Raw genomic sequence first — 24,486 nt, 5'->3', positions numbered from 1 at the left:
CTGAGGCCCTGCGAGCCCTGGACTGGGACATGTGTTCACAGGTGTGTAAGGGGGCTGGGAGCTGGAGCATGGGGATTGGAGAGCAGGCCCAGAGTGAGAACTGATGTTGATTGTGGGGAGACAGACTGAGGGGATGGGAGGGAGGAAATCCACAGCAGGAAATGCCTATGGAGGAAGACTGGACTGTCATGGAAGCAGGGCACTACTGCTGAGTCACACGCAGGGGGAGGAGCCACTATTGTAACCTCTCTCTCCCCACATGCTGGCACTGGCTGCCAAGCAATAAAACAATCCCACTCAGAGCTGGCCCTCATGCACCTTATGCTGGGCATCAGAAAAGACTCTCACTAGGGCCATATCTCTTGTGCCTGTGGCTGCCAGCTTCCCTGCAAGTTTGACACTGCCAGAGCTCCCATGATCAAAGCAATCATACCACCTCTGCATCCTGGCCTCACTGGGGCAGACCTAAAAGCTCCAAGGTGGCCTCAGGACCAGACTCCTGTAGGTGGACCACATGTAGAAGTGGGGATAAAACCAAAGCTGGACACCAAGGATGGGGTGACTAAGGAAGAAGACTGAAAATCTTTCCATCAGCTGTACAAGCTGCAGATTAAATCCCCATGATCAGCTAGGTAGGCCCTGTGTCCATGGAATATCTGAGTAGACAATGAGTGTTCCCACAAATAAAAACTGTCTAGCTCTGACAGCTGTGACTTTGGGGGCAAGCACAAGCAGGCATTGGGCCAGATCAGAGTCTGAGTGGTGCCCACAGGGCCTGCAGCGGGTCCAGAGACCAGCGCAGAGACAGAGGAAGGCCTCTTGGGGAGGCAGAGGTAGCCTGTGGCTCATAGTGTGTGCAAGGACACTTACAGCGGAGACCCCAGGGAAATATAATTATTACTATTAATTTTATTACGTTTTGATTCTTTCTGTTGTTGGTTCTGGCCTTTTTTTGGATTTTTTTCTTTCTTTTTTTTTGTTTGTTTGTTTGCTGCCATTTTAGTATTTTTTTTTTTGTTTTTTTTTTTTGTTGTTGTTGTTGTTTTAGTCTTTTGGGATCTCAGTGTTTTAGAACATATTTTTATAATATATTTCTATTTTTACTTTGCTTTTCTGTTGTTCTGTGTTCTTTTCCCTTATTTTCTTCTTCTTTTTCTTTAATATATTTTAAATTATTTTTATATTTCCATTTCTACTTTGCTGTTCTGTTGTCCCGTGTTTTTCCTCTTTTTACATTATTTTATTATTATTTTTCTTAAATCAATTTTATCAGTTTGTTCTGTTTCTTTGCTTTATTCTTCAAATGGCACACTGCTTTGGCTTTGTTTTTAGGTTGTTATTTTTTTAGTTTTAATCCTAATTATTTGATTTTGTTTTTGAGTTCTTCTATTTCTCTGGTTGTTCTCTTACTTTCTGTTTTTGTTTCTTTTACATGTGTGTGTTTCCTTGTTTCTGTTTTTGTTTGTTGGATTTTGTTTTTACCATTTCTCTGGGGTTCTGTTTGTCTTTTTTTTCTTTAATATATTTTCTATTTTATTTTTTTTTTATTTCTACATTGCTTTTCTGTTGTTCTGTTTTCTTTCCCCCTTACTCTTTTTCTTTTCTTTTCTTTTCTTTTTTTTTAATCCTTTTTGTTGTTTTATTTTGTTTCTTTGCTTCATTCTTCAGCTGGCACTCTGCTTTGGTTTTGTTTTTTGGTTTTGTGTTTTTGTCAGTTTTCCTTTTAATTGTTTGATTTTGTTCTTGGGTTCTTTTGTTTTTCTGGTTGTTCTCTTGCTTTTTCATTTATTTGGTTCTGTTTTTGTTTCTTTTGTGTTTGTGCATGTCTTCTGTTTCTGTTTTTGTTTGTTTGATTTTACCTTTTACCATCTGTCTGGGGTTTTGTTAGCCTTTTTCTTTTTCTTAATCCCCTCTATTGCTGGGACAAGAAACTTGAGGGTTCGTCGTTGCTCAACTGGAAGTTGGGCCTGAGGCTCTGGGGTGGAAGGATTGAGTCCAGGACGCTGGAACACTAGAGAATTCCCAGCCCCAGGGAAGATTAATCAACAAGAGCTCACACAGAGGTCTCTATCTGAATCCAAGACATGGCTCCACCCAACTGCCAGAAGCTTCCAGTGCTGGACGTGTCACACCAAACAATAAAAAGACAGGAACACAAATCCACCCATCAGAACACAGAATACCTAAAGTCATACTAAGCTCACAGACACGCCAAAACACACAACCTGACATGGCACTGCCTGTGGAGGGAAAAGACTCATCTCCACCCACCAGAATGAAGGCACTAGACACTCCCATCAGAAAGCCTATCCACTGGATCAACCTCATCACTGGGGGCAGAGACAGAAGTAAGAGGAACTACAACCCTGAAACCTGGGGAAAGGAGACCACAAATACTGTAAATTAGACAAAATGAGAAGATAGAGAAATATCTTTCAAGCAAAGGAGCAAGATAAAAACCCAGAAGACCAAATCAATGAAGAGGAAATAGGCAAACTACCTGAAAAATAATTGAGAATAATGATAGTAAATAAGACCCAAAATCTTGGAAAAAGAATGGAGAAAATACAAGAAACGTTTAACAAGGACCTAGAAGAACTAAAGAGCAAAAAACAGTAATGAACAACAAAATAAGTGAAATTAAAAATACTGTAGAAGGACTCAATAGCAGAATACTTGAGGTAGAAGAACAGATAAGTGAGCTCGAATGGTGGAAATAACTGCAGCAGAGCAGAATAAAGAAAAAAAGAATGAAAAGAATGGAGGACTGTGTCAGAGACCTCTGGAACAACATTAAGCACACCAACAATCAGATTATAGGCAACCCAGAAAAAGAAGAAAGAAAGGGTCTGAGAAAATATTTGAAGAGATTATAGTTGAAAACTTCCCCGACATGGGAAAGGAAATAGTCAATCAAATCCAGGAAGTGCAGAGAGTTCCACACAGGATAAACCCAAGGAAAAACACACTGAGACACATATTAATAAAAATTAAAAAAAATAAACACAAAGAAAAAAATATTACAAGTATCAAGGGAAAAGCAACAAATAACATAAAAGGGAATCCCCATAAGGTTAACAGTTAATCTTTCAGAAGAAACTCTACAGGCCAGAAGGGAGTGGCAAGATATAATTAAAGTGATGAAAGGAAAAAACCTACAACCAAGATTACTCTACCCAGCAAGAATCTCATTCAGATTCAAAGGTGAAATCAAAAGCTTTAAAGACAAGCAAAAGTTAAGAGAATTCAGCACCACCAAACCAGACTTACAACAAATGCTAAAGGAACTTCTCTAGGCAGGAAACACAAGAGAAGGAAAAGACCTACAAAAACAAACCCAACACAATTAATAAAATGGTAATAGGAACATACAGATCAGTAATAACCTTGAATGTAAATGGATTAAAAGGTCCAGCCAAGACACAGACTAGTTGAATAGATACAAAAAGAAAACCCATATATATGCTGTCTACAAGAGACCCATCTCAGAGCTAGGGACACATGTAGACTGAAAGTGATGAGATGTAAAAGGTATTCCATGCAAATGGAAATCAAAAGAAAGCTGGAGTAGCAATACTCATATCAGGCAAAATAGACTTTAAAATAAAGACTATTACAAGAGACAATAAAGGACACTACATAATGATCAAGGCATCAATCCAAGAAGAAGATATAACAGTTGTAAATATCTATGCACCCAATATAGGAACACCTCAATACAGAAGGCAAATGTTAACAGCCATAAAAGGAGAAATTGACAGTAACACAATAGTAGTAGGGGACTTTAACACCCCACTTACACCAATGGACAGATCATCCAAACAGAAAATAAACAGAAGCTTTAAATGACACATTAGACCAGTTAGACTTAATTGATATTTATAGGACATTCGAACCAAAAACAACATAATACACCTTCTTCTCAAGTGCACACAGAACATTCTCCAAAATAGCTCACATCTTGGGTCAGAAATCAAGCCTTGGTAAATTTAAGAAAAGTGAAATTGTATCAAGCATCTTTTCTGACCACAATGCTATGAGACTAGATATCAATTACAGGATGAAAACTGTAAAAAATACAAACACATGGAGGCTAAACAATATGTTACAAAATAACCAAGAGATCACTGAAGAAATCAAAGAGGGAATCAAAAAATACTTAGAAACAAATGACAATGAAAACACGATGACCCAAAATCTATGTGATGCAGCAAAACCAGTTCTAAGAGGGAAGTTTATAGCAATACAATACTACCTCAAGAAACAAGAAAAGTCTCAAATAAACCACCTAACCTTACACCTAAAGATTTAGAGAAAGAAGAACAAAAAAACTCCCAAAGTTAGCAGAAAGAAAGAAATCATAAACAGATCAGAAATTAAAAAAAAAAAAATGAAGGAAACAACAGCAAAGATCAATAAAACTAAAAACAGGTTTTTTGAGAAGATAAACAAAATTGATAAACCATTACCCAGACTCATCAAGAAAAAAAGGGAGAAACCTCAAATCAACAGAATTAGAAATGAAAAAGGATTGGGAGATTGGGATTGATAATATATACACTAATATGTATAAATTGGATAACTAATAAGAACCTTCTGCATTAAAAAATAAATAAAATAAAATTCAAAAGTTCAAAAAAAAGAAATTAAAAAGGAGAAGTAACAAGTGACACAGCAGAAATACAAAGGATCATGAGAGATTACTATGAACGACTATATGCCATTAAAATGGACAAATTCTTAGAAAATTCCAACCTTCCAAGAGTGAACCAATAGAAAAGAAATAGAAAATATGAACAGACCAATCACAAACACTGAAATTGAAACTGTGATTAAAAATCTTCCAAAAAACAAAAGCCCAGGACAAGATGTCTTCACAGGCAAATTCTATCAAACATTTAGAGAAGAGCTAACACCTATCCTCAAACTCTTCCAAAATATAACAGTCAAAGGAACACTCCCAAAATCATTCTACAAGGCCACCAACACCCTCATAACAAAACCAGACAAAGATGTCACAAAAAAGAAAATTACAGGCCAATAACACTGATAAACATAGATGCAAAAATCCTCAACAAAATACTAGAAAACAGAATCTAGCAGCACATTAAAACGATCATACACCATGATGAAGTGGGGTTTATCCTGGAAATGTAAGGATTCTTCAATATACTCAAATCCATCAATGTGATACACCATACTAACAAATTGAAGGATAAAAACCATATGAAAATCTCAATAATGCAAAAAGCTTTTAACAAAATTCAACACAAATTTATGATAAAAACCCTAAAGAAAGTGGGCATAGAGGGAATCTACTTCAACAAAATAAAAGCCATATATGACAAACCCACTGCCAACATCATTCTCAATGGTGAAAAAACTGAAAGCATTTCCTCTAAGATCACGAACAAGACAAGGATGCCCACTCTCACCACTATTACTCAGTACGGTTTTGGAAATTTTAGCCATGGCAATCAGAGAAGAAAAAGAAATAAAATGAATTCAAATAAAAAAGGAAGAAGTAAAACTGTCACTGTTTGCAGATGACATGATGCTATACATAGAAAATCCTAAAGATGCTACCAAAAAACTACTAGAGCTAATCAATGAATTTGGTAAAGTATCAGGATACGAAATTAATGCATAGAAATTTCTTGCATTGCTATACTCTAACAATGAACAATCAGAAAGAGAAATTAAGGAAATACTCTCATTTACCATCACAACAAAAAGAATAAAATACCTAGGAATAAACCTAACTAAAGAGGCAAAAGACCTGTATGCAGAAAACTATAAGACACTGATGAAAGAAATCAAAGATGATACAAACAGATGGAGAGATATACCATATTCTTGGAAAATGACTGTACTACCCAAAGCAATCTACAGATTCAGTGCAATCTTTATCAAACTACCAATGGCATTTTTCACAGAACTAGAACAAAAAATTACACAATTTGTAAGGAAACACAAAAGACTCTGAATAACTAAAGCAATCCTGAGAAAGAAAAACAGAGCTGGAGGAATCAGGTGCCCTCACTTCAGACAATGCTACAAAGCTACATTAATCAAGACAGTATGGTACGGGCACAAAAACAATACTATAGATCAATGGAACAGGATAGAAATCCCAGAGGTAAGTGCATGCACATATGGTCACCTTAACTTTGACAATGGAGGCAAGAATATACAGTGGAGAAAAGACAGCCTCTTCAATAGTGGTGCTGGGAAAGCTGGACAGCTACATGTAAATGAACGAAATTAGAACACTCCCTAACACCATACACAAAAATAAGCTCAAAATGTATTAAAGATCTAAATGTAAGGCCAGACACTATAAAACTCATAGAGGAAAACATAGGCAGAACACTCTATGACATAAATTACAGTGAGATCCTTTTTGACACATAGCTTAGATAAATGGAAATAAAAACAAAAATAAACAAATGGGACTTAATGAATCTTAAAAGCTTTTGCACAGCAAAGGAACCATAAACAAGATGAAAGACAACACTCAGGATGGGAGAAAACATTTACAAAGGAAGCAACTGACAAAGAATTAATCTCCCAAATATATAAGCAGCTCATGTAGCTCAATATCAAAAAATAAACAACCCAAGCCAAAAATGAGTGGAACACCTAAACAGACATTTCTCCAGAGAAGATATACAGATTGATAACAAACAAATGAAGAGTTGCTCAACATCACTAATTATCTAATCATTAGTGAAATGCAAATCAAAACCACAATGAGTTATCACCTCCCACTAGTCAGAATAACCATCATTAAAAAATCTAGAAAAGGGACCCCCCCCCTTGCCCTGTTGGTGGGAATGTAAATTGATACAGCCACCATGGAAAACAGCATGGAGATTCCTTAAAAAACTAAAAATAGAATTACCATATGATCCAGCAATCCCACTACTGGGCACATACCCTGAGAAAACCATAATTCAAAGAGATACATGTACTGCAATGTTTATTGCAGCACTATTTACAATAGCCAGGATATGGAAGCAACCTAAATGTCCATCAATAGATGAATGGATAAAGAAGTAACACTTATATACAATGGAATATTACTAAGCCATAAAAAGGAATGAAATTGAGTTATCTGTAATGATGTGGATGGAACTAGAGTCTGTCATACAGAGTGAAGTAAGTCAGAAAGAGAAAAACAAATACCATATGCCAACACACATATATGTAATCTAACAAAAAGGTACTGATGAACCTAGTGGTGGGGCAGGAATAAAAACCCACAGGTAGAGAAATGACTTGAGGACACAGGGGGGAAGGGGAAGCTGGGATGAAGTAGCACTGACATATATACACTACCAAATGTAAAATGGATGGCTAGTGAGAAGCTGCTGCCAGGGAGATCAGTACGATGCTTTGTGATGACGTATAGGGATGGGATAGGGAGGGTGGGAGGGAAGCTAAAGAGGGAGGGGATAGGGAATATATGTATACATATAGCTGATGCAGTTTGTTGTACAGAAGAAACTAACACAACATTGTAAAGCAATTATACTCCAATAAAGTTTTTTAAAAAATTAAAAAAAAAACCTAATATCAACTGTAATACCTATTCTAAGTACTAAAGACAGTTATTTTTTTAAAGCTAAATTTGCTTGGGTAGCATGAATATGTAATACACCATCAACATGAAAATGTAATTATTTAGTATAATATTCATATATTAAATCCTGTTTAACTAGATCCAGAATATTAATTTAAGTTAGTTAAGTAAGGTTAATATGTGATAAGTACAAAAAAGAAAAGAGAAAAAAAAAGGAAAGGAAAGAAGAAAAGAGAAGAAAAGAAAAGACCAAGACCAAGTAAGACAATTGCAAATGTGCCTGGCTTTACATCTCTCCTTTTTTATTTGAAAGTAGCTGATAATGTTAACATTTTCCTCTTACTCCACTTGGTATTGTTAATTTCTAAGACATATTACAAACACTGAGCTCATTGTATTCCCAGCTCTCGGTGTGCCTTTGGTTTGGTAACCCAAGATCAAGGTGCACCCATAACTTCATCTTTAATGGGGAGGGAGATTACACTTACCTGAAGGACAACTTTTCTAAGGTTATGAATATGAAATGTAAGACATGCAGTAATCGTTTAATACGTTTTAATTCTCTTCCCTTACCACACGGTCACTCCTCTCACTCTCCATTTGACATGTTTTTATTCTATTAAATATGTCCATCAAATGACACTCTGTAATTTTTGTGAAACAAATGATAATTTAACTTCGATGAACTTCTGAATCCAGCAAAACTTGCCTTATAAATTTATGTAAAAGGTCAGAAACATTTCCTTTATCAAGATGGTTTTCCCAATTTTGGTCGATTTATAGCAGTGGTCCATCTTGGGATATCTTTTTTGTTTTGTTTTGTTTTGTTTTGAGGTACGCGGGCTTCTCACTGCTGTGGTCTCTCCCGTTGCTGAGCACAGGCTCCGGCCGTGCAGGCTCAGCGGCCATAGCCCATGGGCCCAGCCACTCCGAGGCATGTGGGATCTTCCCGGACCGGGGCACGAACCCGTGTCCCCTGCATCAGCAGGCGGACTTTCAACCACTGCTCCACCAGGGAAGCCCATCCTGGGATATCTTAATCAACCATCTGCACCCATGAATTTCACACTTGTAATAACTGCCACATTCCAAAGTCTGGCAGTTAAAATTCACGTGTTTTAAAACTCACCATTTCCCTAACTCTTAGAGCTAAGATTTCCATCTGACATTGATTTTCAGATTTCATTACTACAAAGAAAAAGTCTTATCTCAAAAATTCATACACTAAACACTAGACCATTTTGTAAAAATACTTCAGCTCAAGCATCAAAAACAGTGACAGGGAACAGCTACTCATACTGAGGTGCAGTCTTGTGTGAATTCCAATAACTGAGACTTTTCCTACAATTGCAGAGTATAGACACTGAGAGCTCTCTCTGCTTATATTTTATGCAGTTTCATGGGTAAAGGGAATTGAATATAGTAAAGGGAAATGACAATAAAATTTATAGATCAAAGATGCTTAGTAAGGATAATATGCATTTATGGTATGAAAACAAGGTGCACTTATTTTTTCTTTGCCTCTATTTTAACCATTATGATGTTCTGTGTATCCAATGACAGAAGGCCTGCCAGGAAGATAAAACTTAAACATGACAGTTAGTTTAAATTCCACACGTAATTTGAAATCTAATTTAGGAACTATTTTCTTTGACACTTGCTTGAAAGAAGTGTATGTAGCTTGAGGGTAGTTATTAGATCACTCTAGGATCAGAGAACATGGATCTAATTCTAGTGCTTATCTGTAGCTAGCTCTATGACCCAGGGCAAGCTACTCCGTCTTTTTAGTCTTCAAATTATGCTTCAGTAACATGAATATATAATCTCGATGGTCCCTAACAGTCAAATAGCCAGTGATTTGTTTGTTTTTTTTTTAATTAGACATTATCACAGAATAGTTACACTGAGGTTTCTGAAACCACATGCTGTGGTTTACTCTATCTTCAGTAACTACTATCTTTGTGAATTTGAGAAGAATTACATAACCTCTGTGTGTCTCAGTTTTCACATCTGTAAAATGGGAATAATAATAATAGTACCTAGCTAATGGGGTTGTCATTAGAATTAAATGAGCTATATTTTAATAATTGTAATATGAAAATTTCCTATATTTCCTCATATCTTAAAGCAGGACACAAATTAAAGAAATCATAAATAAACATTTATTAGAGTTTAATTAACAGCCATTTTTCCATAGTGGTACATGAAATTGTAGCATATTTTATACCCAGTAATAGATTAGATGAAATTTTGTAATATACATAAAGTGCTTAGACTAGTGTTTGGGCAAAAATTGCCCAATAGATGATATTAACATTTATCTATAAGTAAGCAGTAATTATTATATCTAAATTAAGAGTGATAAGTTGAGTGATAGTTTAAGTGTGATTAAACTCTTGCTAGTCATATCAGCCTTCGTTTTATTTTGTATCTAATGTCATAGGACAGATTTAATAACTTAATTCAATTAATAAATAATAATTGACATAAAATGTTACTTTCTACTTGAAAAACAGAATAATTTTATATAATTATTTTTATGATAGAACAAACGTGCTCTTTTTTACGAAGTAAGGTGATTAAAGAGGGAAAGTATAAATTGTGAGAAAATTGAAAATTAAGAATATACATATGTTTACCAAGTTTAGTCTATTATTCAATACAAAGAAAAAAATAACAGCATATTACAGGCACCAACTTTTAGATCATAACTGCCTTTAGTTATAAATTCTCAAGAAAGATTAATATTAGATTAATAACTTCTAAGGAAATGCTTACTAAACTGATTCCCTAGTTATTGGTCTACAGATATTAAGCATTTATACAGAAATCCTGTCTCTCAGAATGCTTTATAGAACTCCAAAGCTGGCATCAATTCTATCTTCAAGTTTTATTTTATAAGAAAGATCAGAGGAGGAGCTTCAAGATGGTGGAAGAGTAAGACGTGAAGATCACCTTTCTCCCCACAAATACATCAGAAATACATCTACATGTGGAACAACTCCTACAGAACACCTTACTGAACACTGGCAGAAGACTTCAGACTTCCCAAAAGGCAAGAAACTCCCCACGTACCTGCGTAGGGCAAAAGAAAAAAGAAAAAAAATAGAGACAAAAGAATAAGGATGGGACCTGCACCAGTGGGAGGGAGCTGTGAAGGAGGAAAGGTTTCCACACACTAGAAAGGCCCTTCGTGGGCGGAGACTGCAGGTGGTGGAGGGGGAAGCTTTGGAGCCACAGGGTAGAGCACAGCAACAGGGGTGCAGAGGGCAAAGCTGAGAGATTCCCTCACAGAGGATCGGTGCCGACCAGCACTCACCAGCCCGAGATGCTTGTCTGCTCACACACCAGGACAGGTGGGGGCTGGGAGCTGAGGCTCCGGCTTCAGTCAGACCCCAGGGAGAGGACTGGGGTTGGCTGTGTGAAGACAGCCTGAAGGGGGCTAGTGCACCATAGCTAGCCAGGACGGAGTCCAGGAAAAGGTTTGGAAGTACCAAAGAGCCAAGAGACTTTTTCTTGCCTCTTTGTTTCCTGGTGCATGAGGAGAGGGGATTAAGAGTGCTGCTTAAAGGAGCTCCAGAGATGGGTGCAAGTTGTGGTTATCAGAGTGGACCCCAGAAATGGGTATGAGACTCTAAGGCTGCAGCTGCAGCCACCAGGAAGCCTGTGTGCAAGCACAGGTCATTATCCACACCTCCCCTCCTGGGAGCCTGTGAAGCCCACCACTGCCAGGGTCCTGTGATCCAGGGACAACTTGCCCAGAAGAACACACCGTTCTCCTCAGGCTGGTGTAACATCACATCAGCCTCTACCACCTCAGACTTGCCCCGCACTCCATACCCCTCCCTCCCCCCAGCCTGAGTGAGCCAGAGCCCCTGAAGCAGCTGCTTCTTTCACCCTGTCCTGTCTGAGCAAAGAACAGATGCTCTCAGGTGACCTACACACAGAGACAGGGACAAATCCAAAGCTGAATCACAGGAGCTGTACAAAGAAAGAAGAGAAAGGAAAATCTCTCCCAGCAGCCCCAGGAGCAGCAGATTAAATCTCCACAGTCAACTTGATGTACCCTGCATCTGTGGAATACCTGAATAGACAATGAATCACCCCAAATTGAGGAGGTGGACTTCGGGAGAAAGGATATATATATTTTTTTTCCCTTTTTCTCTTTCTGTGACTGTGTACGTGTATGCGTCTGTGTGTGATTTTGTCTGTAGAGCTTTGCTTTTACCATTTGTCCTAAGGTTCTGTCTGTCCGTTTTTTATGTTTTTTTGTTTTTCTTTTTTTAGTATAGTTTTCAGTGCTTGTTATCATTGGTGGATTTGTTTTTTGGTTTGGTTGTTCTTTCTTTCTTTTTCTTTTTTTAATCACTTAATTTTTTTAATAATTATTTTTAGTTTTCTGTTTTAATAACTTTTATTTTATTTTATCTTTTCCTTTCTTTCTTCCTTTTTTTCTCACTTTAATTCTAAGCCATGTGGATGACAGGGTCTTGGTGCTCCAGTCAGGCATCAGGGCAGTGCTTCTGAGGTGGGAGAGCCAAGTTCAGGACATTGGTCCACAAGAGACATCTCAGCTCCACATAATATCAAATGGCAAAAATCTCCCAGAGATCCCCATCTCAATGCCAAGACGCAGCTCCACTCAACAATCAGCAAGCTACAGTGCTGGACACCCTATGCCAAACAACTAGCAAGAGAGAAACACAACCCCACCCATTAGGAGAGAGGCAGCCTAAAATCATAATAAGGTCACAGACACCACAAAACACCACCAGACATGGACCTGCCCATGAGAAAGACAAGATCCAGCTCATCAACAAGAACTCAGGAACTCGTCCCCTCTACCAGGAAGCCTACACCACCCACTGAACCAACCTTAGCCATTTCGGACAGACACTAAAAACAACGGGAACTACGAACCTGCAGCCTGCAAAAAGGAGACCCCAAACTCAGTAAGATAAGAAAAATGAGAAGACAGAAAAACACACAGCAGATGAAGGAGCAAGACAGAAACCCACCAGACCTAACAAATGAAGAGGAAATAGGCAGTCTACCTGAAAAAGAATTCAGAGTAATGATAGTAAAGATGATCCAATATCTTGGAAATACTATGGAAAAAATGCAGGAAACGTTTAACAAGGACCTAGAAGAAATAAAGAGCAATCATGAACAACACAATAAATGAAATTAAAAATTCTCTAGAAGGGGTCAATCTCAGAATAAATGAGGCAGAAGAACAGATAAGTGACCTGGAAGATTAAATAATGGAAATAACTACTTCAGAGCAGTATAAAGAAAAAAGAATGAAAAGAATTGAGGACTGTCTCAGAGATTTCTGGGACAATATTAAATCCACCAACGTTCGAATTATAGGGGTCGCAGAAGAAGAAGAGAAAAAGAAAGGGACTGTGAAAATATTTGAAGAGATTATAGTTGAAAACTTCCCTAACATGGGAAAGGAAATAGTCAATCAACTCTAGGAAGCACAGAGAGTCCAATAGAGGATAAAACCAAGGAGAAACATGCAAAGACACATATTAATCAAACTATCAAAAATTAAATACAAAGAAAAAGTATGAAAAGCATCAAGGGAAAAATAACATACAATTGAACCCCCATAAGGTTAACAGCTGATCTTTCAGCAGAAACAGCAATCCAGAAGGGAGTGGCAGGACATACTTAAACTGATGAAAGGGGAAAACCTACAACCAAGATTACTCTATCCAGCAAGGATCTCATTCAGATTTGATGGAGAAATTAAAACCTTTACAGACAAGCAAAAGCTAAGAATTCAGCACAACCAAACCAGCTTTACAACAAATGCTAAAGGAACTTCTCTAGGTAGGAAACACAAGAGAAGGAAAAGACCTACAATACAAAACCAAAATAATTAAGAAAATGATAATAGGAACATGCATATTAATAATTACCTTAAATGTAAATGGATTAAATGCTCCAACCAAAAGACATAGACTGGCTGAATGGATAGAAAAACAAGACCTTCATATATGCTGTCTACAAGAGATACACTTCAGTCCTAGGGACACATACAGACTGAAAGTGAGGGGATGGAAAAAAGATATTCTATGCAAATGGAAATCAAAAGAAAGCTGGAGTATCAATTCTCATATCAGACAAAATAGAGTTTAAAACAAAGACTATTACAAGAGACAAAAAGGATACTACATAATGATCAAAGGATCAATCCAAGAAGAAGATATAACAATTGTAAATATTTATGCACCCAACATAGGAGCACCTCAATACATAAGGCAAATACTAACAGACATAAAAGGGGAAATCAACAGTAACACAATCATAGTAGGGGACTTTAACACCCCACTTTCACCAATGGACAGATCATCCATAATGAAAATAAAAAAGTAAACACAAGCTTTAAATGATACATTAAACAAGATGGACTTAATTGATATTTATAGGACATTCTACCCCAGAACAACAGAATACACTTTCTTCTCAAGTGCTCATGGAACATTCTTCAGGATAGATCATCTCTTGGGTCACAAGTCAAGCCTTGGTAAATTTAAGAAAATTGAAATCATATTAAGTATCTTTTCTGACCACAATGCTATAAGACTAGATATCAATTACAGGAAAAAAATCTCTAAAAAATGCAAACACATGGAGGCTAAACAATACACTACGTGATAACCAAGAGATAACTGAAGGAATCAAAGAGGAAATAAAAAAAAAATACCTAGAAACAAATGACAATGAAAACACAAAGACACAAAACCTATGGGGTGCAGCAAAACCAGTTCTAAGAGAGAAGTTTTTAGCAATACAATCCTACCTTAAGGAACAAGAAACATCTCAAATAAACAACTTAACCTTACACCTAAAGCAATTAGAGAAAGAAGAACAAAAAACCCCAAGTTTAGCAGAAGGAAAGAAATCATAAGATCAGATCAGAAATAAATGAAAAAGAAAGGACAGAAAAAATAGCAAAGATCAATAAAACTAAAAGCTGGTTCTTTGAGAAGATAAATAAAATTGATAAACCATTAGCCAGACTCATCAAGCAAAAGAGGGAGAAGACTCAAATCAATAGAATTAGAAACAAGAAAGGAGAAGTAACAGCTGACACTGCAGAAATACAAAGGATCATGAGAGATTACTACAAGCAACTATATGCCAATAAAATGGACAACCTGGAAGAAATGGACAAATTCTTAGAAATGCACAACTTTCTCAGACTGAACCAGGAAGAAATAGATAATATGAACAGACTGATCACAAGCACTGAAATTGAAACTGTGATTAAATATCTTCCAACAAACAAAAGACCAGGACCAGATGACTTCACAGTCATCTGTGAAGTCATCTGTGAATTCAGTCATCTGAATTCGATCAAACATTTAGAGAAGAGCTAATACCTATCCTTCTCAAACTCTTCCAAAATATAGCAGAGAGAGGAACACTCCCAAACTCATTCTATGAGGCTAACATCACCCTGATACCAAAACCAGACAAACATATCACAAAAAAGGAAAACTACAGACCAATGTCACTGATGAACATAGATGCAAAAATCCTCAAGAAAATACTAGCAAACAGAATCCAACAGCACATTAACAGGATCATACACCATGATCAAGTGGGGTTTATCCCAGGAATGCAAGGATTTTCAGTATATGCAAATCAGTCAATGTGATACACCATATTAACAAAATGAAGGAGAAAAACTATATGATCATCTCAATAGATGCAGAGAAAGCTTTTGACAAAATTCAACACCCATTTATGATAAAAACCACCCAGAAAGGAGGCATAGAGGGAACTTACCTCAACATAATAAAGGCCATATATGACAAACCCACAGCCAACATCGTCCTCAATGCTGAAAAACTGAAACCATTTCCACTAAGACCAGGAACAAGACAAGGATGTCCCTCTCACCACTATTATTCAACATAGTTTTGGAAGTTTTAGCCACAACAATCAGAGAAGAAAAAGAAATAAAATGAAACTAAATCGGGAAAGAAGAAGTAAAGTTGGCACTGTTTGCAGATGACATGATACTATACATAGAGAATCCTAAAGATGCTACCAGAAAACTACAGAGCTAATCAATGCATTTGGTAAAGTAACAGGATATGAAATCAACAGAAGTCTCTTGTATTCTTATACACTAATGATGAAAAGTCTGAAAGTGAAATTAAGAAGACACTCCCATTTACCATTGCAACAAAAAGAATTAAATACCTAGAAATAAACCTACCTAAGGAGACAAAAGACCAATAAGCAGAAAATTATAAGACACTGATGAAAGAAATTAAAGCTGATACAAATAGATGGAGAGATATACCATGTTCTTGGATTGGAAGAATGAACTTTGTGAAAATTACTATACTACCCAAAGCAATGTACACATTCAATGCAATCCCTATCAAACTACCACTGGCATTTTTTACAGAGCTAGAACAAAAAATTTCACAATTTGTTTGGAAGCACAAATGACCCCGAATATCCAAAGCAATCTTGAGAAGGAAAAACGAAGCTGGAGGAATCAGGCTTCCTGACTTCAGACTATACTACAAATATACAGTAATAAAGACAGTATGGTTCTGGCACAAAAACAGAAAGTTAGATCAATGGAAGATGATAGAAAGCCCAGAGATAAACCCATGCACCTATGGTCACCTTATCTTTGATAAAGGAGGCAAGAATATACAATGGAGAAAAGACAGCCACTTCAATAAGTGGTGCTGGGAAACCTGGACAGCTACATTTAAAAGAATGAAATTCGAACACTCCCTAACACCATACACAAAAATAACCTCAAAATGGTTTAAAGACCTCAATGTAAGGCCATACACTATGAAATTCTTAGAGGAAATCATAGGCAGAACACTCTATGACATGAATCACAGCAAGATACTTTTTGACCCATCTCTTAGAGAAATGGAAATAAAAACAAAAATTAAAAAATGGGACCTAATGAAACTTCAAAGCTTTTACACACCAAAGGAAACCATAAACAAGATGAAAAGACAACCCTCAGATTGGGAGAAAATATTTGCAAATGAAGCAAGTGACAAAGGATTAATCTCCAAAATTTACAAGCAGCTCATGCAGCTCAAAATAAAAAAAAAAATAAAACAAACAAACAACCCAATCCAAAAATGGGCAGAAGATCTAAATAGACACTTCTCCAGAGAAGATATACAGAGTGCCAACAAACACATGAAAGGATGCTCAACATCACTAATCATTAGAGAAATGCACATCAAAACTACCATGCGATATCATCTCACTCCGGTCTGAATGGCCATCATCAAAAAATCTACAAACAATAAATGTTGGAGAGGGTGTGGAGAAAGTTTACAGCCACTATGGAGAACAGTATGGAAGTTCCTTAAAAAACTAAAAGTAGAACTACCATACGACCCAGCAATCTCACTCCTGGGCATATATCCTGAGAAAACTATAATTCAAAAAGAGTCATGTACCCCAATGTTCATTGCAGCTCTATTTGCAATAGCCAGGACATAGAAGCAACCTAAGTGTCCAGAGACAGATGAATGGATAAAGAAGTTGTGGCACATATATTCAATGGAATATTACTCAGCCATAACAGGAAACGAAATTGAGTTATTTGTAGTGTGGTGGATGGACCTAGAGTCTTTCATACATTGTGAAGTAAGTCAGAAAGAGAAAAACAAATACTGTATGCTAACACATATATATATATATAGAATCTAAAAAAAAAAAAAAAAGGTCATGAAGAACCTAGGGGCAAGATTGGAGTAAAGATGCAGACCTACTAGAGAATGGACTTGAGGACAAGGGGAGGGGGAAAGGTAAACTGGGACAAAGTGAGAGAGTGGTAGCGTATATATGGACATATAAACACTCCCAAATGTAAAATAGACAGCTAGTGGGAAGCAGTCGCATAGCACAGGGAGATCAGCTCGGTGCTTTGTGACCAGCTAGAAGGGTTGCATGTGGAGGGTGAGAGGGAGGGAGATGCAAGAAGGAAGAGATATGGGTATATATGTATAACTGATTCACTTTGTTATAAAGCAGAAATTAACACACCATATTAAAGCAATTATACTCCAATAAAAACGTTTAAAAAAATCAGAGATAGTCGTTCTGCATTAAAAAAAAATGTGTACTTAAGAAATTAGGCATATTATTATCAAAAGTAATGCACACATAAGGAGCTTGAAACACATCTGGCACAGAGGACATGCTACACAAGTGTCCATTTTCTAAATCATTATATTTTATGGTATCATAGACCACTAGAGAGATATAGGACCTAAGAGATAACTTACTTTGAAACCACTCAGACTACAATTGGCCTGGAGTATATATGATGGTTAAATGAAAATTCATGAGATAAAAGTTTTCTGAAGTATTTTCTTTCTTTCCTTTGTTTATGAACATAGCACAGCAGATTTATTTTCACTATTCTTTGATGATTGGAGTCATAATATAAATTGACATTGTAACTCTTAGTATCATTTTTTCTTGTCAATATTCCCTAGAACTTTAGTCTAATAAACTCTGTACACACTGTGTTCCTATGCTTTGAGACTTACAAAATATCTAGGGAAGAAAAATATCTGGTTCATAGAAAATTATTTTAGTTACAGCTCATTTAAATTCCTTAGAAAAAAATAAGAAAATCTTCAGTTAACAATTTTCATATTCTACCCTCTTGGGTAATTCAAGAGGTCTCTGGGGAGGAGTATGGATTGTTTACTCAAAAGATACAGACATGAAAATGTTATATAAATAAGTATAATTCTTAGGAATTTGAAATCAACTTGGATTTCAATGGTTTTCAGGTCATTCTGGATGGGCTTTTTAAAGGTTTACATGAGTGTTTATGAATGAAACATTTATTTCTGCCATAGAATAAGGGTTGAATTATTATTGAATGGAATAAGGGTGAGTATTGGCACACACTCCTGTGTTCTAGACACTTGACACATACATAGTGATGATGAACAAAGGGTTAAAAATTACAGTTCTTCTCTCAACTGTCAAGTGATTAAGATTTTGGAGAGAGAAAGATAAAGAAAATAAAAGCAAAGCAGGAAGAAGACTATAGAAGGATGTTTCTAAGTAGCTCTACACAAAGAAAAAGAAAAATAAGAAGAAAATACATGGAGGAAAAATTAGGGGATAAGCTGCCTCAAATGTCACTTTATCCTTTTTCCACCTCAGTTAATGGTATGTCCAAAAAAAGAAGTTGCCTACTCAATCAAACTTCTATTAATCAAAGTAGTTTCTCTGACCTACATTACACCCGGAACTTTGAAAAGGATAGATTCCTTTAGTTGGCAAAAACACTTTACTGTTAATAATAATTAATAATTATTAATAATAATCAAAACGTTTTCAGTACCTTTAAGGAAATGGGGGGGAAACCTAGCTTCAATGAGAAAATAGAGAAAATGGAAAACACATGAGCACACCAGCACACACACATACATATATACCCATATACATATTCTAACTATCCATCATCTTTTTACAATCTATGTTGTGACAGTGGACAATAGGTGAGACAAATATGTGTGTATTAATACTAGAGTCAATTATTGAAACACAATTCATTAACAATATGGATCTTTTACTGCACAATGTGAGCATACTTAGCATTATTAAACTCTACACTTAAAATGATTAAAATAGTAAATTTCATGTTATGTGTTTTAAATCACAATTTCTTTTTAAATGAAAAATAACATATTCCTACATCCAGCCATATTAGAATAATTGGTACTGGAATAGCTCTCCCTCCAAAAAAAATAAATAAATAAAAAATATGGATCTTATACAGTGGATGAACCCATTAAGAAAAAAGGAAAATGATGATTTTTATTTTAAATTAAAACATACAGGACGCTAAAGGATCAAGCTGAGAAAAACTAGTAAAAAAGAAAAGATTAATGAAAACTCCAATTTAACCTGTTATTAAGCAGCATTGTGTTCTTTGTCTTCCTTGAGTATAGCGGATGAAGCAAATCAATCTTTCAACAAATTGATGTGGGCATTTTTAGCTCAACTAATAAAAATGAATTAAGAACATTTAAAAATAAAGTTGCTCATTGCTTTCTCCAAAAAATTGGTAAAAATCAACACTTTGCATTCAATGACAAGAACACTATATTTCATATTTCGACCATTACTAAAAAAGGAAAAAAAAAGATTGCTTCCTTTTTGTTCTAATATCGTTTATTTAAAGTTGTTTTAAAAAAGGTACTAGTGTAAAAATACAACCATAAAAGGGGTCATCAAAGAAAATATTTATAATAGTTAACTTAGAGTATTTAAAACCACTAGGAAAATGCAAATTGCTCAGTACCAACATGGTCTCTATAGAGTTATGGCATACCTCATAATGGCTTTCTTCATTCTCCTGAATGTGGAAACCCACAGAGCTGGGACATTTCTGAGGAGTGACAGGAATATTGTCACTTTTGCTGTGTGAGTTACACTGAAAGAGATTACCAAATAATTGTGATAAACTACTACACATTAAGAATGTCTATTGAGAGACATGGTTATTTGCTAAGCAACTAATAAAGGAGGTCCCTGTGAACTAACAGGGGTCTCCCTCAGGTACATGTATTCATATTGAGCCTTTACCAAAAAAATTAAAAAATGGTATATAGTATAAAAAATAATAATAGATATTATTATTATCCCCAGTTACAGATGAGGAAAATGAGGCATAAAAATATATTTTTCCCAAAGTTGGGCTATTACCCAGCTCTCTGGGACCATGCCCCATACCTTATCTACCATATGCATGCCCCTTATAAATGACACATTTTAAGTAGATAAAACTGAAAAATTAAAAGTTTAAGGTCTTAAAATATTACTTCACTTTTTTCTGTACCAAATACAAAATATTTTTAAATACAGGTTAACTAAAATAATTCACCTAGAAATGGATGTGAACTGTAAAACATAAGATATTAAATTATGGCTTGGCCTTTCTCCATGAAAATATTAAAATGATTGTTTTCCATATTCCTCACAAGAGTTGTTTTATGTGAAAACAAGATATTATTCACTTTCTTTCATCCTTGCTTCCTTCTTTCCTAAATCTCTTATTAGATTCAAGGCTGCTTGGTCATTTATTAAATATCACATTGGGGTGTCTCAGGTTTCTACTTTAATAAAAGATATTGTAGTGCCTCCCAAAGGGGTTCATCATTGGTATATAACCTTTCCTCTCTTATAAGACCACAGAGTCTGCACAAGTTTTTATGATGTAAGAAGGGAAGATAATATTTTTCAAACTAGAATTCCACATTTTTGGTGCACTAATGAAATTTTACTTTCCCCATACCAGAGAACAATCTGTTAGAAAATTACTATTAAATACATTTTAAAAAGCAAGTGAGGGGCTTCCCTGGTGATGCAGTGGTTGGGAGTCCACCTGCCGATGCACGGGACGCGGGTTCGTGCCCCAGTCCGGGGGGATCCCACATGCCGTGGAGCGGCTGGGCCCATGAGCCATGGCCACTGAGCCTGCGTGTCTGGAACCTGTGCTCCGCAACGGAAGGGGCCACAACAGTGAGAGGCCCGCGTACCGCAAAAATAAATAAATAAATAAATATTAAAAAACAAGTGAGTTTTAGAGTTTGGCATAATTGAGGTCAGTATATTTTCATCTCAAAACCACCATTTTATATATTTATGTGTATTTTAAAATAGTCACATTACATTTTTTAAAACTTTTTTTAATTTTAAACACAGAAAAATGGAAAATATTCTAAAAATAATTTCAGAATACCTTTCATTACATTCCAACAATGTCAATTTTTAATTATCTCATTTATTTTTCTTTGTTTGTTTAAAAGCCATAGCAATATGGCAGACTAGGAAAGCATGACTCTGAAACGCAAACCCATATTAGAAACCTTTCAGCATCAAAAAAAATATATGCCTGTCCTCTCTACAAACAATATTATTTCAAGCCTGTTCAAAACCTGCCTCTTCTAGGAACTCTTCGTGGGTAATGAAATAAATGATTGCATTTAGCCTCTGTTTGCAACCTGAGTGACTTAGATGTAGTTTGTAAAATGCTGCTCTGCCAGTATTAATTCTTGGAATGTGCCTGAGTTTGTCTGAACAACTTCGCTGTTAATTATGAAGGCATATCTTTGATATCTCTCCACAGCAGCTTCCTTAGCTTTCAAAAAAAAAAAAAAAGTTTAGGCCTTAAAACAGTTATTTTCATCTGTGACATTTTAGTCTCTCAATTCCTATCCCTAGCTTCTCCTCATATCTATTCATGCTGATTAATCTTTTTAAAACATCTCATGTATGATGCAGTTTTTCTCCCTAGAAACTTTTCATCAATTCCTGTGGTCCAGCAGTGGCTCTCATTCTGCCTGTGTATTAGAATCACCCAGGGAGCTTTAAAAAATGTCAATGACTGAGCCCTACCTCACACCAGATAAATTAGGGCTCAGGCAGAAATACTTTTGAAATATCCAGCTAATTCTAATGTGAAGCCAGAGTTTAGAATCCCTGGATTAGGGTTTTCATTTCTTTTCTGGCCTCAGGATACTATAAGGAATTTTGGCCTCACTCCCCTTTCAATCTGATCTCTTGCTCCTTAGCATTTGTTCATCCTTTTCCTTATTTAACCTTCTGTGTATTAGGTGATACTGGTGATTTTTTTTTTTTTCATGGATATATCATAATACATCTGAAACTGAAAAAAATCCTTTATTTGCATAATACTTTATACTTTTACATATAAGATTTTGTGTATCATCCACAAGAAATCTCTGCAGAGAGAGGTAGAAAATATAATCTTACCTTAACAGATGGGGAAGGCAGAGGTTCAGATATATTCAAAACCCTCTGTGCAAAGATTTGCCCAGTAAAATCACTCCTAAGTGACAAGACTTGGGCTATTGCTACTCTGCCGTAACTCCCTTAAGGGAGTCATTCATTTGCTTATTCATTCACATATTCTATTCTGTTTGTTCATTTGTTTGATCGTCAGATATTTGCTGAGTGCATGTTATGTATCAGGATTTTAGTGTCTCACAAAGGTATGGCATTTCATATCTGCGATAGTCTCACACTAGCAGTGAAGCCATAATTGGAAACACAAAAACCACTGTGATATGCATAAGTTGCTAAGGGACAGAAGAGAGAACTGTGAGATTCCTGTGAGCAGACTCTTGAAAGATGGGCCAATGAGGCAATCATGGCAAGCACAGTAGTCAGGAGAGAACAGACATCATATGCAAAGTCTAGAAGACATGAATTCTCAGGACTTGCCTAGGAGCTGCAAGTAGTTCAATAGTGCTTTAACCATGGATCATGTGAGATATGCTATGAGGATAGGGACAGAGGTTATTAGTGAATGGAATTTAATGGTTAGACCCAATGATGAGAAGTTATAGTACTGGACTTAATATAAGAGAGGACAACCAAATAATGGAATGGCACTTTATATACAGTGGGTGTCAAAGGTGAGCTTTTATCATCATTCCTTCTTTACCTCCCTAAGGTAGTGAATAAGCAAAATGAATGCATTTGCAATATAACTCACACTAGGGTAAGTTCCTCTATCTAAACAAGATTTCACCCCTATGCCTCTCCGATGTCTAATTCTGGAGCAGCCTCTGTCTATAGAACAGTGAATGGCATCCAAGGAAAAGTTTAATCCACTGTTATTTCATCACTTTTTAAATTTTTTTAGTGTTATGAGGTAAATAACCTCTGGGGATTACAAATCTATGAATCAGAGCAAAAAAGAAAGAAAAAATAACACTATAAACAGTATCTTGATATCTGACATTATTAATAGCCCAAACTTTAAGGAAACAAGTTCTTAAGGGAAAAACAATTTAATTACTATGAATTCTTCCCAACAAGTTTCTATTTCAGAGGGAGTTGCAGCTGAAAATAGAAAGAAGCTTTACTGTAAAAGTCTTGAGATTTCACCCACTAAATATACACTAATATGTATAAAATAGATAACAAATAAGTATCTGCTGTATAAAAAAGTAAATAAAATAAAATTCAAAAAAAAATTTCCATTTTCCAAATTTGATATGAATAACTATATAATGAATTATGGCTAAGATGGATTTGCTAAAACAGATTTAATATTGCATGATTCATATGTAAATCAAACTTAAGAGATCTAGAGCACACTAACAACAATCATATTCAATGGTGATCACTGTAAATACATTTATTTTATACTTTAAAGTCTATCTGATATTTTCCATTTAATAGTCTCATTTTATTATGTGTATAATGCTCCTCTCCCTTAAACACTTGTCATAGTTCCTGGGGAATTGTCATTCACTAGCTACAGAAATACCTACACAAATTTGGCTCATAATCAGGAATATTAGCTCTTTCATTTTTGACACAAATTCCTAATGAAGTACTTCATAAACAAAATATCAAGAGAAAAACAACAGCAGTAGCAAAAGCAATAAAAGTTTTACGGGGGGACGAGGGGAAGATGGCGGAAGAGTAAGACGCGGAGACCACCTTCCTCCCCACAGATACACCAGAAATACATCTACACGTGGAACAACTCCTACAGAACACCTACTGAACCCTGGCAGAAGACCTCAGACCTTCCAAAAGGCAAGAAACTCCCCATGTACCTGGGTAGGGCAAAAGAAAAAAGGAAAGACAGAGACAAAAGAATAAGGACGGGGCCTGCACCAGTGTGAGGGAGCCGTGAAGGAGGAAAGGTTTCCACACACTAGGAAGCCCCTTCGCGGGCGGAGACTGTGGGTGGCGGAGAGGGGAAGCTTTGGAGCCGTGGAGGAGAGCACAGCAACAGGGGTGCGGAAGGCAAAGCGGGGAGATTCCCGCACAGAGGATCGGTGCTGACCGGCACTCGCCAGCCCGAGAGGCTTGTC

General features: G+C 36.2%; 1 protein-coding gene across 1 annotated transcript in view; it reads right to left on the bottom strand.

The window, feature by feature from the left end:
* Positions 1–24,486, bottom strand: part of PCDH9 (protocadherin 9) — a gene marked incomplete at its 3' end in the record, with an annotated part of 981,324 nt that overhangs the window by 598,650 nt on the left and 358,188 nt on the right. Inside the window, exon 3 of the mRNA XM_079903420.1 lies at positions 19,962–20,063. Coding sequence (XP_079759546.1) covers positions 19,962–20,063 — 102 coding nt within the window. The remainder of the gene's footprint in view (positions 1–19,961; positions 20,064–24,486) is intronic.

This window comes from Stenella coeruleoalba (assembly GCF_951394435.1).
Source record: "Stenella coeruleoalba genome assembly, chromosome: 18".
Lineage (NCBI taxonomy): Eukaryota > Metazoa > Chordata > Mammalia > Artiodactyla > Delphinidae > Stenella > Stenella coeruleoalba.
The sequence above is the reverse complement of the archived record's forward strand: the minus strand, read 5'-3'. Positions and strand labels throughout refer to the sequence as shown.